At 45.0% G+C, this 19,729-nt stretch overlaps 1 protein-coding gene across 8 annotated transcripts in view; it reads right to left on the bottom strand.

Annotated features, from left to right (window-relative positions):
- Skap1 (src kinase associated phosphoprotein 1) overlaps positions 1–19,729 on the bottom strand; it is a 306,690-nt gene that overhangs the window by 1,761 nt on the left and 285,200 nt on the right. For all 8 annotated transcript variants that reach the window (XM_087570083.1, XM_087570082.1, XM_087570084.1 and 5 more), the window contains 1 exon segment: positions 2,745–2,853. In XM_087570083.1, the coding sequence (XP_087426209.1) occupies positions 2,752–2,853 (102 nt within the window). In that variant the 3' untranslated portion in view covers positions 2,745–2,751.

Here is a 19,729-nt window from a genome sequence, read left to right as displayed (position 1 = left end):
CTACCATTGAGCTAAATCCCCAACCCCGCAAGGTCTATCTTATGCGTGTTCCTGAATGAGCTCACTCAGCTGCCGCAGACTAGAGAGGGGCCTGGGTGGGAAGACTCCATGGTCAGATCCTATCAGTCACATTGATGGTGGTCCACACCCTACAATAAAGGCTGACCCCATTTTCAGCCAGAAGGAGGAGATGCTGATGTCAAGCTAGTCATGAATGCCCCCTTTACCCATTGTAAACCCACTCACCATCAAAGTGGCTCCCATTGCTACCCCACCCTAGCCAAGCATTTTTGAGACTTTAAAACACCAGATGGGGGCTAGCTAGCTCAGTGACAGAGCACTGGACTAGTATGCAGAGAGTCCTAGATTCAGTTCCCAGGAACACATATAGACACATACACTATCCTAAAAGAAAATCAGGGGCTGGAGAGATGGCTCAGTGGTTAAGAGCACTGGCTGCTCTTCCAGAGATCCTGAGTTCAATTCCCAGCAACCACATGGTGGCTCACAACCATCTGTAATGGGATCTGACGCCCTCTTCTGGTGTATATGAAGAAAGCAACAGTGTACTCACATACATAAAATAAATAAATCTTTAAAAGAAAAAAAAATCAAAACAACCTACCATAGCATGGTGTTCTTGCTCATAAAGCTTAATGCATATTCTTTTTTTTCTTTTTTCTTTTTTTCAGAGCTGGGGACTGAACCCAGGGCCTTGCGCTTGCTAGGCAAGCACTCTACCACTGAGCTAAATCCCCAACCCCACATATTCTTTATTACTTAAAAGTTACATCTCTCTATATATTGTGGGTCTTGATATGCAGCCCAAGGTCTCATGATCCTCCTACCTCAGCCTCCCCAGTAGCTATTAAAAGTTAATTTGATTATATTCCTAGGAATCCTCATAAAAGACTGAAAATTTCTTTTTTTTTTTTTTCCCCCGGACCTGGGGACCGAACCCAGGGCCTTGCGCTTGCTAGGCAAGCACTCTACCACTGAGCTAAATCCCCAACCCAAGACTGAAAATTTCTATGGGTGTGGTGTGTAGTGTTACAAACGTAATGGTGTAGGTATATGCACATGTATGTGCTGGGATTCATGTACATATGTGTATGTATGTGGGGGCCAGAGATCAATGTTGGCTGTTTTTTTCTGAGTTGCTCTCCAACTTCTTAAAAAAATGGAATTTTATGTGTATGGGTGTTTGGCCTGTATGTGCATCTGTGCGTACATGCAGTATCCACAGAAGTCAGAAGAGGGCATTGATTCTCCTGGAACTGGGGTCGTGAGCTGCCATGTGGGTGCTGGGAATGGAACCCTGGTCCTCTAGAAGAGCAACCAGCGCTCATAAACGCTGAGCCGTCTCTCCAGCCTGTCTTCCTCTCTGCTAACCAAGCAGAGTGCTATGTCTTCTTTAGAGACTGCTGGGTACTAACCAACATGTTAGATCACTAAAGATGGGTCCCGGAAATCAAACCCAGGTTCTCTGGAAGATCAGTACATGATCTTAAACACCTAGCTGGCTCTCCAGTCCCTTCTATCCCCCTTTATACAACGGGATAGACTATGCTGGCCTTTGAAGTTGTGATCTTCCTGCTCCGGCTTCCCCAGTGCTGGGAGCGCAGGCATATGCCACCATGCCTGCACCTTTAGTAGTGAGACACCCCATTCTGAAGCTGGACACAAGCTTACTTAGAACAAAGATTTTTGCAACTTGATGTATTTCTATGGTCAAGTTCTGGCAGGTAGTCTAGGAGCAGAAGCGTTGTGTACAAAGCGCATGAAGTGTCCTCAAAGGGAGAGGTGTGTCCTGCCCTTCCGATGCCCTTATCTTTCCCACTGACTAGGATGGGAACACAGGAAGCAGAGCTGAGACATCCATCTTGGCCAGCCTGGGAAATATTGGTCATACACAGTGGGGCACAAGGAGAAGCTTCACAGAGCCCGAATACCTCTGGCTATTTGCTTCAAGATTTCACAAAGGAGCAACATTAATTTGTTGATCAAGTCACTGTTATTTTGAGTTTTCTGCCACTTTTAGTTGAGTTCAGTGCTAAGTGACCTAGTCCCTAAACTTAGGAAAACATAATTCCATACTCTTCCCCCTAACCCTGGGTCTCATGTAGCCCAGGCTGACTTAGAATTTGCTATGTAGCCGAGGATAACCTTGAACTTCTGACTCTCCTGTTCTACCTCCCAAGGGCTTGAGTTATAGGTGTGCACCAGCATGTCCAGTTTTCTGTGGTGCTGGGGGTGAGAGTAGGCTTCAAGCATGCCAGATGTGCAGTCCACCAACGAACGCACCTGAGCCACATCTCTAATATCTCTAGCCCACCTGTTTGCTTTGCTTTTCTTTTTTCCTATTTCCTTGTTCTTTCTTTCCTTCCTTTCTTCCTTCCTTCCTTTTTCAAGACAGGATTTCTTTCCGTACCCCTAACTGTCTTGGAACTCTCTCTGTAGACCAGGCTGGCCTCAGAGGCCTGCCTCTGCCTCCCGAGTGCTGGGACAAAAGGCGTGCACTACCCCTGTCTGCTCTCATTTCCTTCTTAACTTTATTATTATATTTTAATCTTCGAGAATATAACACATGTTATTGTTCACATCCACCCCCTTTTGTCTGAATTATTAACATCACTTTTGGAGAGGAAGAAAAGGCTGCTTCACTGACGACCTCACAGACGGCAAAGTCATGGCCGACAAACTCCACTAAGTTAAGGGCGGCTCTCGGATGCCAGTGCTGATACCTGGGCTTCATCTTCCTTCCATTTCAAAGGCGGTGGTGAGGTAGTCCTTTGGAACAATCCCAATGATGCTGTTCAGTTCTCCTACCCACCAGCCGTACATGTTGTACTCCTGAAAAGGGAAAAGAAGATGGTGGTTGTTGGATAAACACTTGTATAAACCTTACACAGAGACAGTGGTGGGAGAGTCAGTGGCTGGTTTCTTTGTTGGCTGCCAGAAAGAACTGCGAACACGCTTCCTAAGATCATCTCTAGAACATGAGATCATCTCTTGAACATAAGATTATCTCTAGAATATGAGATCACCTCATCTCTAGAGCATAACGAGAAAAAAGGAGCAGGCTCGTTTTGCTGTCACCCGTACTGCATAGTGATTGAGCACACTTGATTTGCATACTTGACATCACTGTTGAACCTAACAGCTTAAAAATTTTATTTTATTTTTTTATTTATTTATTTTTCGGAGCTGGGGACCGAACCCAGGGCCTTGCGCTTCCTAGGCAAGCGCTCTACCACTGAGCTAAATCCCCAACCCCAAAATTTTATTTTTAAGTGTGTGTGTGTGTGTGTGTGTGTGTGTGTGTTCTTACTACCCTTTGATACCTTTTTTTTTTTTGACACAGGGTCTCTCTACATAGCTCTTGGTGTACTTGAACTCACTCAGTAGACCATGGTGGCCTCCAACTCTCAGAGATCTACTTGCCTCTGCCTCCTGAGTACTGGGATTAGAGGTGGTATACCACAATGCCTGGCTCTTGCCAACTTCTTTTTTTTTCAAAAATAATATTTTTATTGATTATTTGGAAATTTCACATAATGTATCTTGATCACACTCACTTCCCAGTCTACCTAGGTCAGCCTCCCATCCTTGTGACCCCCCCCAAACCCTCCAACCCCCCCCAAACACAAGTCCTATTGTGTTTTCTATACACGGTCAAACTCCAGTGGCCAGCCCCTTGAAGAAAACCGCGTTGTTCCCCACCTGCACCCCCGGCAAAAGCCTCAGTTGTGGAGAGCTACACTTCGGCACCCTTATCACGGTTTCTAAGAGATTTTTTTCCTCCGATGGCTTCCTGTCTAGACCATTACTTTCTGGGAGGGGAGGGACACAGAGAGGGGTGGTGGTAGGGGCTGTTACAAAAGCCTTTTCTCAACTGTGAGTCTGAAATCATCATTTTGCAGAGACCGCTGCAAAGGTAGCTTTCTTGCCCTTTAATAATCAGTGGGAGCACGGATCACAGACTTCCACATGGTCTCCAGCATCAGCGCATGCCTCAGCGTCATCTCCCGTGTCAGTACAGACCATGAACACCAACAGAATCCTCTACCATAGCACACCTTCATCTTGCCGGTTTCTTGAAAGGTGGGTGATGCTCCTTGTGACCCTGTCCTTGGTGTTGTCACCCACGCCCCTCAGTAGGACAAAGCTCTCCTAGTCTACTTCCACAGGCCACAGGCTCTCTCGTGCTGCCTGTGTGGGACTCACTTCTAAGCAGCCTTCAGATTTCAATTCTTAAGTTACACGCCCTAAGACTCGTCCCCCTGCCACTCTGACTGTGTCTGAGAGATCCATTCTATTATCTACAGGGAGGACCTCTTGCTTTTCCAAGAAAAGAATTCACCATGTTCCTTCTTCTTGGTGCTGGTCCCCCGATGGGAAGTGCTCATGAGCGCTAGCTCTCTCCCCCCCCCTCTCCCCCTCCCTCCCTCTCTCTCTCCCTCCCCCTCTCTCTCCTCTCTCCCTGCTTCCTGCTAACCAGGATGTAAAGCTTTCAGCTCCTACTCCAGAGCCCTGCTTGTCTACTTCCTACCCTGATGATCATTGTGAACAAGCCCTGATTAAATTCCTTTTCTTTTCTTTTTTAAAATAAAAGTGGCCCTGGTTATGGTGTCTCTTCTTAGCAATGTAATGGCAACTAAGACAAGTATCAAAGGGTTTAATTTTGTATTACACTTCCATAGTTCAGTCCATGATTGAGAGAAGCCAGGATAGGAACTTAAGGCTGCAACTTTGGAGGAATGCTGCTCACTGATTGGCTTGCTCGTGGCCCATGACCACTGCCAATGGAGATCCCTCAAGGCAGGGATGGAGAGATGGATCAGTGGTTAAGAGCACTGGATGTTCTTCCAGAGGACCCAGAATCAATTCCTAGGATCTACATGGTGGCTCATGAGGGTGATCCAATTCCCCACTTTGACCTGTGCATGGGCCAGGCACCCAGCATGGTACACAGACATATATGCAGGCAAATCGCTCTTACACATAAAGAAAAAGCCCTTGAAGACAATCTGTCACAGACATGACCACAGACCAATGTGATAAAGAAAATTATTAAATTCAGACTCCTTCTCCCCACAGATGACCATAGACTATGTCAAATTCACAGTTAATGCTAACTAGGACAGATACGTTTTGAACACTGGCTTTTGTTGGCTTTGTTTGTTGAGCCCTCAGCAGTAAGCACAGAGTGGGTCCACAGGAGTGCATTTTAAGTGAGGCCATGGTGAAATGAAGGGGCAGTAAGAATTCACACTCTGAATTGAGCAGACTGCATCTAAAACCAACTCCTAGATACTCCCCCAGTGACTAACTGGTTGTGGCAGGAAAAGACCAACTACTGCCTTTGGAGACTGGCCCCAAATGGCTTCCTACCTGCCAAGTCTCAGATGCCAGACATGAGACAGTGACTACTGAACTTTGATCCCTTTTGGAGCAGAGCCTTTCTCACTTGTTAGCTCAAGTTAGCTTGGAACTCACGAAGGCTGTGATTATCAAATAAATCATATCATATCAACCTATCATATCTATGATATTTATCCTATCTATCTATCTATCTATCTATCTATCCATCCATCCATCTATCTACCAATCATCTATCTATCATTCCATCATCTATGTATCTCTCTATGCACATTTGCCTATGGAAACCAGAAGAGAGTGTTGAATTCCTTGGAGCTGGAGTTACAAGCAGTTGGAAGCTGCCACATGTGGATACTGGGAACCAAACTTGGATCCTCTGTAAGAATAGCAGATGCTCTCAACCGTGCCAATGCTCAGCCATCTACCCAGCCCCAAGACCAAATTTTTTTTTTTAAATTTATTCATTTATTATATATAAGTACACTGTAGCTGTCTTCAGATACACCAGAAGAGGGCATCGGATCTCTTTACAGATGGTTGTGAGCCACCATGTGGTTGCTGGGAATTGAACTCATGACCTCTGGAAGAGCAGTCGGGTGCTCTTAACCGCTGAGCCATCTCTCCAGCCCCCCCAAGACCAAATTTTAAAAGGTCCTGAAAGGAGCTGAGTGTGATAGCTCATACCTGTAATCCTAGCATTGTAGAGGCTGAAGTAAAGATCGTTGTGAGTTCAAGGCCACCCTGGGTTACAAAGTGAAACCCTGTCTCAAACAACAACAACAACAACAAAAACAACAAAACAACCCAAAAAACAAAACAACAACAAAAACACCCCAAAAGTGAAACAAAATAACAACAATAAAATAAAACAAAACAAAAGCCTAACAAAACAAACCTAAAACCATCCCCTCCCCAGTCCAAACACATATACACATGAACCCACCCCAAACTCAACAAAATAGAGGCTAGGAAGATGGCTCAGTAGGTGAAGTACCTCTCTTTCAAATACGAAGACCCGAGTTCCAATCTTCAGCATCCATCTAAGTGTCAGGTGGGCACGGCAGCCTGCTGGGCATCCCAGCATATGGGAGGCAGAAGCGGAAGGCCAGCTAGGGCAGTACAACTGGCAAGATGTCGGTTCAAGGGAGAGACCCTGCCTCAATGTGTAAGGTAGAAATCAATCAAGAAAGATACCCAGGCTGTGGTGGCACACACCTTTGGTCCCAGCACTCGGGAAGAAGAGGCAGATGGAGCTTTGTGAGTTCAAGGCCAGCCGGGTGGAACACAGCCAGGCTACATGGAGACCTGGCACTAAATACAAAGAAACACACCAAACCAAACGAAAAAACAAACACGCAGAAGGAAAAAGACACTTAATATCTACTTCAGGCCTCTACACATATGCTCACATACACACACGCATGCATGTGCGTGCATATACATATATATACATACATACATATATATACATATATACATATACATACACACACACACACACACACACACATATATATATATATATATATATATATATCCATGTGAACAGTTACACACCCACATACACAGGCAAAAAAAAAAAACCCCAAACAAGAAGAAGAAGAATGTCATCTTATGTAATTGAATGCGTCTGTCTGCCATTCTTTGTACCACTATTCCTCATTTCTTCCTCCCGCCAGGCAACCTCCCTCCTTAGTGTGTCTGTATATGAGACACCCTTAGGATTCCTTGGTCTGGGTCGGACAGGACATTTCAAAGCTCTGCTTAACGCGAGTGACGCCATGGTCAGAATTGCATCTCCACTCCTCCTCCTGTCTTAGGTTTGCTGACCCATGAGCGTCCAGCTGCAGGAATGTCTACATCTGCAGGCCTTGCTGTGGCCCTCGGACTTCCTCTTTCACACCAACTCATAAAAACTCGTCTTAGCTCTTTTGCTTTCTCGAAGGTGGAGGGTGATCGTGACGGTGCCGGGGCCGGACTGAAGTCAACTCACTCAAGTTAAGGTTTGTGTCGGTGAGGTGTGCATGGCTTCCCATAAAGCCCTGCAGGGATTTGCTGAGATGGACCCCTGGCTTTGGACTCACACTTTGCAGACTCCTTTGACTGTGATGTCAGGAGGAGGAAACCAAGCCTTGGAAATGTACTCTCTGCCAACTCATAGAGGGTGCACGCTGGAAGCAGATGAGCTCAGCAGGGCACCTGCCAAGGCCAGGCTCCCAGTCAGGTTGTTCTTGCTAGAGGGGAGTGCTGACCTGCAGACCGCAGATGCAGTGGCCTCAGCACAGTGGTAAGAACAGAAATGAGTTGAGAGCAGCTCTCTGCCCTTCAAAACAAAAGATCCGGCAGAAGAGAAGAGGGTAGCATAGTCTCAGAGACCATATGTGTCCTGCTGTGGAAGCCCGGGAGCTTAATCAAAGCACCTACAGGTCCTGGGATCTCACTGTCTTTTCCAGATTTCATCCCCTGGCTGGATACCGCAAAAGGGCTGCAGGGCTGTGTTTAAAGCATGAATGGAAATTTCTAGCCTTCTCTCCCACTTCCACCCCCCATGCATTGCTCCAGCCCAGTCTGAGCACCACGAGGTATTTTAAAACAATTTCTACTTTGATGAATTGCCGGGGAGTCCACAATTGCTCATAATCAAAGGGAGAAAAATGCAAATGAGATGCGGCCGAGAACTATCACCACCAAACGTTTATTTCACTGCACAGTGCCAAAAAGAATTAAAACAACATTAAACTCACAGCAATCATGTTTAAGCTCTCGTTTCCAAGTGCCAAATTGCACCACTCTGGATCATACAGATGTTCGTTAATTATGCTAATTTTTATTAAACTATTAAAATGGAGAGGAGACTGGCTCAGCCAGGCAGACCCTAGCTCTGAATGAACTCTGCTGCTGTCTAGGGGTGCTAATTTACTGCTCTTTTTTATTAAGTTGCTGATTCTTGGGTTTTAGATTTTAGGATCGAACTGAACTGAATTTCTGGGATCAATGTTTTTCCCATAAAATCTGAACTTTTCTTGGCCCGGCTGTTTGGAAAAATCGGAAGAGCGCTATGAGGCTCCCAGGAGAACTGCAGTCTTTTTCAATGCAGGGGTGTCTCTGCCTCCAAACTGGGGACACACACCTATACATGTGTATAGCATTGGGGCATTTGAACTATATGAGTTCTCCACTCCATGACTCCGTACACTCTGAAGGATAGAGGTGAGACTTTAATGGTCTTCTTGATGGTATAGAATTATTACCTGAATATGTTCTAGATTAAAAAAAAAAACACAAAACCAACCCCCCCAAAACCAAACCAAACAAACAAACCCTTCAACAAAACCCAAGACCCCACAACAAAACCCTTCACATGTCTCGCTTTATACTACATCTTCGTCTGGAAGAAGTAAATATGACGTTGCTTTTTTTTCCCCCACTTATGATCAAACATCTGTTTCTCTCAACCTGAGCCTTGTCAAATCTCCTTGATCCCCTTCTACTCCCAGTGAAGAGGTTTTGAAAACAAAAGTTGGTGTTTGGACTCCATTGTCAGGATAGAGAAACGATTGGCTTGGGTGAATGACAGCTTGAAGGAACCTGAGATTGTCACAGTGCTGTCACCCACAATCAGACATGTTTATAGGGGACGGCACACAGCCCTAAAAGGATTTATGCTGCTGATCTCAATAAACAAGGAAAACAAAACCAAAACAACAACAACAACAACAACAACAACGACAAACCAACCCTCTAAAGCTGCTATAAAAACAACAGCCGATTCTATAACCGAAAAGCAGTATGGTCAACAACAACAGGCATCTCACACAGCTTGACTCCGCCTCCAGTGGCTTCCTATTGCTGTTTATGGTTTCAAGACTATGATAGGTCTCCTCGGTGTTCCTCCTGTCACAGGGCCCTGAGCCCCTGTGTGGTGCTGTAAATACCCAGTCAGTAGGTGTCAGGGGATATCAGGGGGAAGACCAGCAGGAGCCTATCATAAGCCTTAAAAGAGATTAAATACCCCTACTCCATGATTGCTACATTTTAATTTCTCTCCTCCCTGCTGGTTCCTATTTGTATAAGCTCTTCGATGGCCCCCCTGGAGTAGCACAGACATGACCTGGAATGACCATCCTGTCTTGGGATGAGAATTCAATTTCTAGGCTCAGTGAATCCTAGGCTGTTCCAACAGAAGGAGCTCACGGCCTCTTAAGGCTTCAAGTCTTGCACTGGAATCTGTGGACCCTTAACCTGTCTATGGAAGGATAGGGAAGACTTTTGGAACTGTTGAAATTGGCACACAATGTTGGGTGGACGGATATGTGGGTCCCATGCCTGGAGTCTTCATTCGATCCTCAGAGGGTTTATGAACCCTCCCCAGTCTACAGACTAGCACTCTAGAGGAAGACAGTGGATTTCGTGGCCTAGGGCTGGAATTTGTCCTATTATAGACATATACTACTTTATTACAAAAAATATAATTAACATCAAACAAGAATCCTCGCTCCTCACTTGCTGGGTTTTCTAGGGATGGGTCCTTCTCTGTAGTCTGTATCCCTTCCTGACCTAGCCGTTTGCCTGTCCTAGGGACCAGCATTTACACTTTGTCTTAAAAGGCTGTCATAGCTTTCAGTGACATTTGGAGCTAGCCTTTGACACAAGCTTAGTTCCATTGAGAAGGCTCTGTTGTGGGGGCCTGGGGTAAGTTCCTAAGAGGAACATTCCTTTTGCACATCAAAATGGTCTCTAAGTTCCTGTGCAACAGGAGTCCCTGAAACGCTGCGTACTTTTATTCTCTCAGCCGTCGAAGCTCACCGTATCATTGTGGTGAGTAAGAGGATCCCTCTTGAAGAGAACACTCCATCAGCCTCAAACGCAAAAGATCAATACGTGCTTGATATATGTGTGGGAAAAGCCAATCAATCACGGAAGTATTGGCTTATGATTGCTTACTTCTCCTAATAGAGCTCATTTACCATATATTATCATTAGTAAAGATGTGGAATTTGAATTCCTAAGCAGACTAGATTGTATATTCCAAGACCAACACACACACACACACACACACACACACACACACACACACACACACACACACATTCCGGATTGGCCTACAAATTCCGCACTCCTAAAAATTCAGCTTTGGGAATTTTCTTTGAGATAGACTAAGCTTTAAGAGAACTTGAGGGTTTAGCTTAGCAAAGTCCCATCTGCTGGAAGCAGAAATCTGGGAAGAAGAATGGTTTACCAAAGACAGACAGACCCATTTTTCAGCATAAACCATTCTGTGAAGAGATTTTTCCTGAAGGGATAAGGAAATGGTTGGCTAGTTAGCTTGGTGGTTTTGTGACACTGGAAAGGGCGGGAGCCTAGCCTAGCTCTTAGCTAAAACCTTGAGTCATTTGGCCGCCTCTCCAGGCTATTTTGCACTGTGGTGAAGGTTCTTGGCGATCATTTTCTCTTTTTCCATTATTCAGAATTTTGGTCTATAGATCATAACACAAATGAGTCATTAAATTTGCTCCAATTGAGCCAGTTTTATTTATTGTTACGTTTCAGGGAACTTGCTATCCTGATGATTGATGGACCTGCTTGTCTGAGGAGATAGGTGTTATAAAAAAAAAGGGGGGGGGAAGCATTAGAAGGTGGGTCAGCAAAAGCTGTTGGGGGCTCACAAGGACAAGTCTACAGAGCCCAGGCCAGCTTAAGAATGGAGTGCTCTGAGGAGACTGTGCGATCCACATGGAGGGCCTGGGAGCACTTGAGAGAGAGGGAACATTCAGCTTCAAGTGGGAAGCTCACGTCCTGAAGAGGATGTGAATGAACTCACCAGTGTGGTGGAGTCAAGGCCAGAGAGGTGCGCAGGGTCTGTGCACACCAGATGCTGTTGGTGATGGAAACGTGTGTGCCCGTGCAAGCAGAGGCAACAGAAAAATCATGCCGGGAGGGGTAAAGTGAAGCAGGTTTGTAAAGAGAGACAGGAATGTGGCAGGCAACTTACACTTCACCTACAGAAGAGAGGGGGAAAGGCAAGGTAAACATTTACAGATGGGAGGGAACAAGGTGCCGAGTGCAGAATCCAGGAACAATAGAGGCAGCACCATTTCAGAGCTGATAGAATTGTGATACCATGTGAGACGGGCATATTAATATGTATTCCATAAACTGTGCAGCTCCCAGCTCCACCACTCTGTTTTGCTCTGACCGCAGTACCAGCCTCAGGCACCGCAACACAATTTGGAAACAATGTGACGGAAATGTTTAATCTGCTCGGCCCATCTGTGCTGCGTATTTCTCCAGATCTCCCTGAGAGAGGCGCCTTGAATCTCCACATTGCCTTTAATATTCTCCTAAATCACCTCCCCACTGCACTTCAAGGGCCATTGCTACAATATCACAGGTTCATCTAAAGTGCAATGGGGAGGGGGGGAGGGAGGGAGGCACAGGCTGGGAGATTTTTTATTTTAAAATAATTTCCAGAGATCGTCTTTCCTGCTTCCTTTAAAAAAGAAAAAAAAAAAAGAAGAAGAAGAAGAAGAAAAGTTATTCTATTGTTGCCATAAGGTTATTGAAGTTGTTTGGTGCAAAACAGGGTAGGACAGAGCGGAATCATTCTCTAAAGAATTACATTTATTAATCTCCATTCTCTCAGTTGGGCGTGGGAGGGGCGAGCAGCTGCCTGCGTTTGTACCTTGCTAGGGTGAGGTGCTCATTAGGGGCTATGGCTCTCTGTTCTCATGGCATTGGATTTGGGCTTGGTGGTTCTCAGGGCTAACTCTGCTGCTGCTTCCCAACAAACAAAGCAGGATCCGTTTAATCCCTGTCCACTGTGCCCTCATCAGGAAAAGACACTTTATATTTTTTTAATTTGGGCATAAGCCCTTAGGTTTTCTCTCCTTTAAGTACAGATACTGAGTGCTGGATTACCGCGCCATTTCCACACCTGATCTCGACATCTTCAGCTATGTGGGGCTAGAATGGGGGTTCGGAGAAAGAGGGGACAAGTCGCTGTGTTTTAGACCCTAGATGAATGCGAGGGAGTTGCACATCACCAAGAAAATTAGGATTCCTTTTGCTTTGTGAATTAAAGAAATGAATAATTTAATCCTCAAGATTGTTCCGGCGAGGAAAAGGCGAACGTCCCAGTTGCGGGGGCCCTACAGCCTGTCGGTGTGTTACATCATCTGCACACATAGGCGTTTCCATGACAACAGCTTATAGCTTCATTTCCTGGATCCCTCTAGGGGGTGTCACAGCCAGATCCACCTGCTTTTCACCCTACCCTCGGTGGGGTCATGGTAAGGTCGCCAGAATAAATGAACGCGGGTACTAATGATCTGTTTACTGCTGTTTATGCTTGGTGTGTGTCAGGGGCATGCACATTTAGAGAGCTCATTATGGCTGCAATTAGAATGCACCATCGCTAGATATTTAACTCCTTTTTCTTTTAAATTAGCATTTTAATAACATTCTTTGAGCAGAGAAACAAAATGACCATTTTTCACGGACAAACTTCTAGCTGTAGGTGCAACTTTAATGGCAAAGTTGCGAAGGGGAAAGAAGGGAGAGAGGGGGAAAAGGCCATTTTTACTACTTTCACCCCTCCTCCCTACCAAAAGGATATTTTTATTTGCTTTCTAACACACTCAATTTCCTAAATTTGTTTTGAATCCAATTATTTTGGGTGGTTTAAAGTACCGTGCTCTTGTTGGACGGAAATTAGCAGCGATTGAAATTAACTTTTTATGTGACCTGTGAAAGGGGCTAAAATAATTACAAGTGTGGAAGAAATCCTCCTTCCAGGAGACCCTAGCTGGAGGACTGGGCTGTGAGACCATTCTCAGAATGTCTTCATACTCCTCCCCCCCTTTTTTTTTCCTTAAGAAGGTGACTGCCACGGCTGTTTCTGCGTTACTGTCTTTAGGATTATCATACAGAGCGTAAGTGGTGACAAGCACGCCATTATAAGCGGGATAAATAAGAATCAGATAGAAAGACAACAATAGCAGGGTATCAATTACCATTTTAAAAAGGTCAGATGGCGGGGGCCTCCAAGAGCAGGAGACTTGGAGCAGAGACGAGCAATGCAGACAGAGGCGGACTTGGCCAGGGCTTTCTGGAAGCTTAGCTTTTTAGAGGCCAGCCGACACCTCCTCTTGGTGTTTACAGATGCTCTGTTTGTGTAAAGTACAGTGAGAAATAACACTTTGAATGTTTCGAAGATCTTTCCTGGCCCCTTCCGTTGTCATTATTTCCTATAAATCGGGACCTTGCTGAACATAATTCTGCAGACAAGGAGGTGGATGGGACAGCCGATGTGAACATGGAGATAGATGGCGGGTGCGTGCAAGATAGATGCTATGCGTTTATGAAAAGGAAAGGCATCTGCGTCGAGCATCCACAAGGTAGAGCAGGCGAGCATGGGAACATTTACGGATGGAAAGGGTGTAAGGAAGATGGTGGGAACGCCACAGAGAGCCTACCCTCCTGGAATCCATGTCCAAGGTCTGCCTAAGATGCTTGCTGTGGTTCCTGTGAGCCCCGAAAGCCTTTCCATGACAACAGACAGGATTTCACAGCTAGAAGACTTGGGAGGTCAATAGTTGAAAAGCAAGAGTTAGAAAGAGAGATCTTTATCCACAGAAAAGACAAACCCAGAAGGCACCCCCGACTACACACACACACACACACACACACACACACACACACACACACCCCCCACAGAAGAAAAAAAAAACTAAAGATGCATCAGGAAAAAAATAAAAAAAAGGACCTTTCTAAAAATGCAAGTTTAAAATGTTTACGCTCTTGCTTCAGCCCGGTTGCACCTTAGAATCTGCCATTTCATAACTAAAATACTGATGGCACAGACTATAATTTGGTGATAGCTACCCCAGGACATATCTAGATGCACTTCTGTTATTTTAATTAAATACTGCATTATGGTTTGTGACAACTCCATAGCTACGGCGTAAATGAATTCTGAATTAAAGTGTTACTTAGGCATCCAGTAATTTTTGTTTCAGTTCTCAGTTTTACAAAGCAAATAGCTATAAAACCAAGATGTTCATTCATTTACAGATGGGGGAGGATTGTTGTTGTTTTATTCTCCCCCCCCCCCTTAATCCTCATGCAGGAAAGGAATCTGGCTTATGAGCCGCATCACAAAGAGAAACACATCCTCTTGACTAGAATGTGAAATGCTGAATATTAATTGCTGGTATTACGTTTATCTTTGCAGTCGAGTTCTGTCTTTTAACAATTATCCCGATGGGCTGCAGTCTTGAACTGCAGGAGAATCTCCTTTGTTGAGTAACCAGGAATCCATTTGGTTTCATTTTTTTCTTGAAAAAGAAATCGCAAAGTGCATGAAAGCTCCGTGGAAGTTTCTGGATTTGGAACTCCTCCCAAACACAGTGTATTTGTAAGGACAGAGAAACTCCTGTATCTTTATGCAAAAAAAAAAAAAGTTCATCTCTAAATTAAAAAAAGACTTTTAAGTTTAAGTGTATCACCATCCTCTAAATGGACTGGAGATATAATCGGATACCACCAATTTGTTATGGTTCAAACTTTGCTTAATTGGTAAATTATGAGAAAAGTTTGGAATTTTCTCATTTATCAGTTCAGAGTCTTGCTCAAAATACAGTAGGGCAAAGGGATTTTTTTTTTTTAAATCTCAAATCTGAGGATTTAATTGTCATTTAAAATGTCCTGTCGTGTGAGAAATTTTAGAATAGCAAGTTCTCCAAAGACATCGTCTATTATTTCTGGTCAGAGGATCAATACGATCTTTTAATTAGTATTAAATATCTCATGTCCGTGGATCTCAGCAACCTCTCACTTTCTGTATTCTCATGGTTGCCCCTGGCCTCCCATGATGAATCTTCCAACTTCGACGGAAATTACTGCTCTGTGTGTTTGCAATGAGACTATAATGTGCTCCAGGATTTTGCAAGTTTGGTTGGAGTGCTGAATCTGTACGCTATCTAGAAACCCTAGCCGGAGAGGCTGAGGGAGGCTTAGTTCCTTCTGAGAACGTAATTACACGGAAACAAAGCTTTTGTGACTCCTTTTAAATAGGGCACGCCGCTGAAATGTCATCCAGCCTCTCTGGCAGATTAGCGAGGAGTTTATTACTAAATCTCTGTCTATTAGACGTGGAGCTCACTCTGGAGGAGTTGCCTGCTAGAGGACTGGCGGCAGGGAATGGAAGGAATGTCACAGTTAAAGACACAAATTTTCCCTGTAATATATTCGAATGGAAACCTCTGAATCCAATACTACATGGGCATATCTAATAAATTCACAATATTTCAGTCTCAACAGCCTTCGCCGGTTAGTTTTAAAGATTTATGTGGTAAAAAATTACTCGGTGATGAATATGGTTTACTCTGTGCAGTATTGGAGGTGTAAGGAATTAAACTACCGTCTTTAACAGTGAATTTATTATTACCTCTGTCAAAAGACGAAGCCTTTAACAGCATTTGTTATAAATTCACTGCGAAATAAATGGCCGGCTTTTTTTTTTTTTTTTTTTTTTTTTTTTTTTTTAACGCTGGAGTTTGTAAAGCATCGGGTGATTCTGAGCGTTAACCTAACCCCTTCATGGCTTCTGTGGTTCTGTGTAAACATCTGGTGTGGGACTTTCTACCTCACTCTGGGGTGTGTGTGTGTGTGTGTGTGTGTGTGTGTGTGTGTGTGTGTGTGTGAATGTTTTGAAAGTGAAAGATCCTGCCTAGGACAACAGCTTAGAAATAAGGAGATTAAAGAGAAAAACACAGTTGTAGTCTCTCTCTCTCTCTCCCTCCTCTAAGGGTTTTTTTTTATAATAAAGAGCCACGATTCAATGGGACAGGGTTGTCATGCAGTTGGGCCCCTTGCTCTCAGGCTTGTGTGCATGCATATGCGCGCACACAAACACCCTCTCCCTTTTGTCCTCTCTTGGAATGGGTACCCCCTCATTTATAAAAATTACCTGGAAGGAATGTGGCTGCCAGGGTTTGTTCTAGACGATTGGTTCCTGTCTGGGGGAAAGGAATGGCCTCTACTGAATGTGACCGGTGTATGACCGTTGCCTTCCAGCTGACCCCGAATCCCATTCGCATCCTCCTAACTCCAGCCTCCCATACGGATTATTAATGAGAGAAAATACCACCACCATCATCATCTTCCTCATCACAGCACGGTGTTGACCTGCTTGTTAACATGAAACGGGGTGGCGGGGACACCTTCTGCGTTTCCTCCCCGTACCATTATAAATAAGAAGAGATATCCTCTGATGGTCTACCCCTGCCTACCCTTTTGGTTAGGTCAGAGGTGAATAATAGTTCTTTGACAGGCATTGATCAGTTTCATCACACGGTTTGGGCAGTCTGTGCCCCAGGCCTATATTTCCCCACTTACCACTCCCAAATTACCTCCTGAATAACCTTAGCCCATCCCCCCACTCAGTCAGGCAGAGGGTACGACGCCTGAGGAAGTCCTAAATGGACACTAGATGTCACCAAACACCTCCTTTCCCTCAGAGCCCTGAAATTAAAAATAAATAAATAAATAAATAAATAAATAAATAAATAAATAAATCCCTCCTTTAAAGCAATCAAAGAAGGGATTAACTTAGTGGTTTTTATGAGCTGTGTTGTCACATTCAACTAAACACACGTAAAAGAAGAAGTACTGTTACCGGCTCTCTCTCTCTCTCTCTCTCTCTCTCTCTCTCTCTCTCTCTCTCCCTCTCTCCCTCTCTCCCTCTCTCTCTCACTCAAATAATATACAGATTTTTTTAGAAAGGAAGGAAGGGCTCAGGGAAAGAGAAAGGTCTATATTCTTACGTAGTCCTTTGAGGAGGTAAGGGGGGGAATCTCCTGGGTTTTTAAAATCCCATTACAACAGGCATTGTGTTAACACAGCCCAGGTGTGCCCCGGCCAGGTCCTGTTGCACTCAGGTGACAAAATGAATCTATCCTTGTTCATATAAAGTCCATCTACCCACACGAAGAGCCTCATGGTAGACTGTTTCCACCAGCTAAGACGTCAGTCCCAAGACTGGCATGTTGGACCCATGAAAAGACCTTGTCCTGGTTAAGCCATCACCTGAGCATCAATCCTAAGGAATGCCTAACTTGTTGCTCCAATGCTGATTTCCAAGGAAATAAGACCGTGCATGAGGCCTTAGAGGCCTCGAACACCCATCGGTGAAGGGCACAACCCAAGGTCAGGAGATGCAGCCTTCTGGCTCAGTTTACCTATTCACGGGGTGAGGGGTGGGTGTTTCTTCTTTCCAGTTAACTGAATTTTTTGAGACAGTCTCTCTCTCTATGTCCCTGGCTGGCCCAGAACTTGACTATGTTCGGTCAGGCTGCTTCTGACTCAACAGAGATCTGCCTGCTTCTGCCTCAGTGTGCAGGGATTAAAGACGTCTGGCTCCATAGCCTACAAAGTCCCCCTTTCTATTTGCTGGATGGCTCGTGTTACTGCCATAAACACGTCTGGAACTGGAGGCTGATCTTTTCCTAGTGGCCATTCAGTTGGGTGGTATCTCAGACAAGGGAAGCAGCTATGTTATTTAGGAGGAATGTTTTCTACGGGAGAGAACTTGCTGGCTGGAAGGTCAGGTCACTTCCCCAAAAGGAAACTTGTGACTTCTCTTCTCCGAATAGAGGCATCTTACTTATCCTTTGAGCGGCCACAGTGCTGCTGGATTCCAGAAGGCCTTGCAGCCCCCGGATACAAGGAGCTAAGCCAGGGCAGGGTGTCATCGCACCGAGAGTGATTCAGCACCTGCCCTGTCATGCGTGGTGTTCAGACAGAATGGATTTTTGGAGTACACCTGTTGTTGAACCCCTGCCAGGTACTGATGGCCACTAACCCCCAAATCACTTTCCCCCCTGCTGTTGATGCTTGGAATGTCAGACAGGACCGAGCAGCAGCCGGTGTGTATTTCAAACACAGCAGATGGATTTTTATATTAGCTCCTATTTCATGTTCAGGCAGAGCGACCGCCACACTAAAACCACACAGCCTCAGTGCCGCCGAGTTTGCTTCTGTGAGATTAATTCTGTGAAATTAATTGGGACAAGATTGAAAAGGAAATTAAAATGCAGCTGAGTGAACAGGCCTCTCAAACACCTCTTCTCTGCTCTGTTCAAACTTGAATTCTGCAGTGGTCGCCGGCATCGTGGGAAGTAATTTATGAGAGGCAGGCTCTCAGGAGTGATCTGTTACGTATGAGGAGACCTGCACCAGCGCCACAATCTGGAGCCACTGCAAAGCGCTAAACGTCCTGCTGTGGCTCCTCCAGGGGGAGGAAGGGAGGCTCTTACCAGAAAAAAGCCGTTCAGAAACCTCTGGGCCCAAAAGGAGTGCAGGAGCATCCGCAGGATGTTCACATCCGCTTCGTTATTAAAATCTTTCTCTAGTATATTTTAAGGTCCAAATTAGAAGTCAGCAAGTTAAGTGGGCATGAAGCTGTATGGGGCCTGGGAACGTCTGGATGTGCTGAGGGGCCGTCAGCGGGAGGGCTCTCTGCTGGCCGTGTCCTTGTTACTGCTCATGAGATGGGTACATGGCTCGGGCCTCTTCTGGAAGAGACGTTTGGAGACTCTCTGGTGTCAGTGATGATATTTCTAAACCACAAAGACACAGTGGATCTCCACGTAGGCCTCTTTCACTGGGTAGTGAGTGTTCTTATCTACGTGAGAGAACTTTACTTTGTGCTTCAACGGATGGAGCTTCTGAGGAGTTCTTGGTGTATGAACCACTTTTCTCATAAAAATAAAGGAATTAGTTTCATTTATACATGTGTGTACGTGTGAGTGCCACAGCTTGTGTGTGTGTGCATGTGCCAACAGGTGAGTGTGTGGAGCACAGGGGACAACTGCTGGAAGCTGGTTCTTTCTTTCTGCCATGTGGGATCCTGGGACAGGCAGGCTTGGTGGCAGGTTTCTTCACCCGCAGAGCCATCTTGCTGGCCCGCATTTTGCTCTCTTGTGTCAATGACTTATTGAAATCACAGGAAATGCCCAACACGAAAGGCTGCTTTAATGTAGTGTCAGTGTTAGAAAGAAGAATATAGGAGTTGTCATTACTTATGGGCTGCATACGCCTTCACATACATTCTCTGATCGAAACCCTATGGATGGAAACTATCTTACTTTTTACAGATAAGGACATTAAAGCCTAGAAAGTTTAAGTGACTTTTTCCAAGGTTACACAAATAACCTACCTGAGAACAGGACAGATGGTAGGCTGTTTGGATAACTATGGAGTGCTGTCTGTCTGTATACCTACCTGTCTATAAATCATGTACCACATATATATCACATATAGTGTGTGTGTGTATGTGGTGTGTGTT

The sequence above is a fragment of the Rattus norvegicus genome, chromosome 10 (genome assembly GCF_021556685.1).
Source record: "Rattus norvegicus strain SHRSP/BbbUtx chromosome 10, alternate assembly SHRSP_T2T, whole genome shotgun sequence".
Classification (NCBI taxonomy): Eukaryota; Metazoa; Chordata; class Mammalia; order Rodentia; family Muridae; genus Rattus; species Rattus norvegicus.
This window is presented reverse-complemented; position numbering and strand designations above follow the sequence as displayed.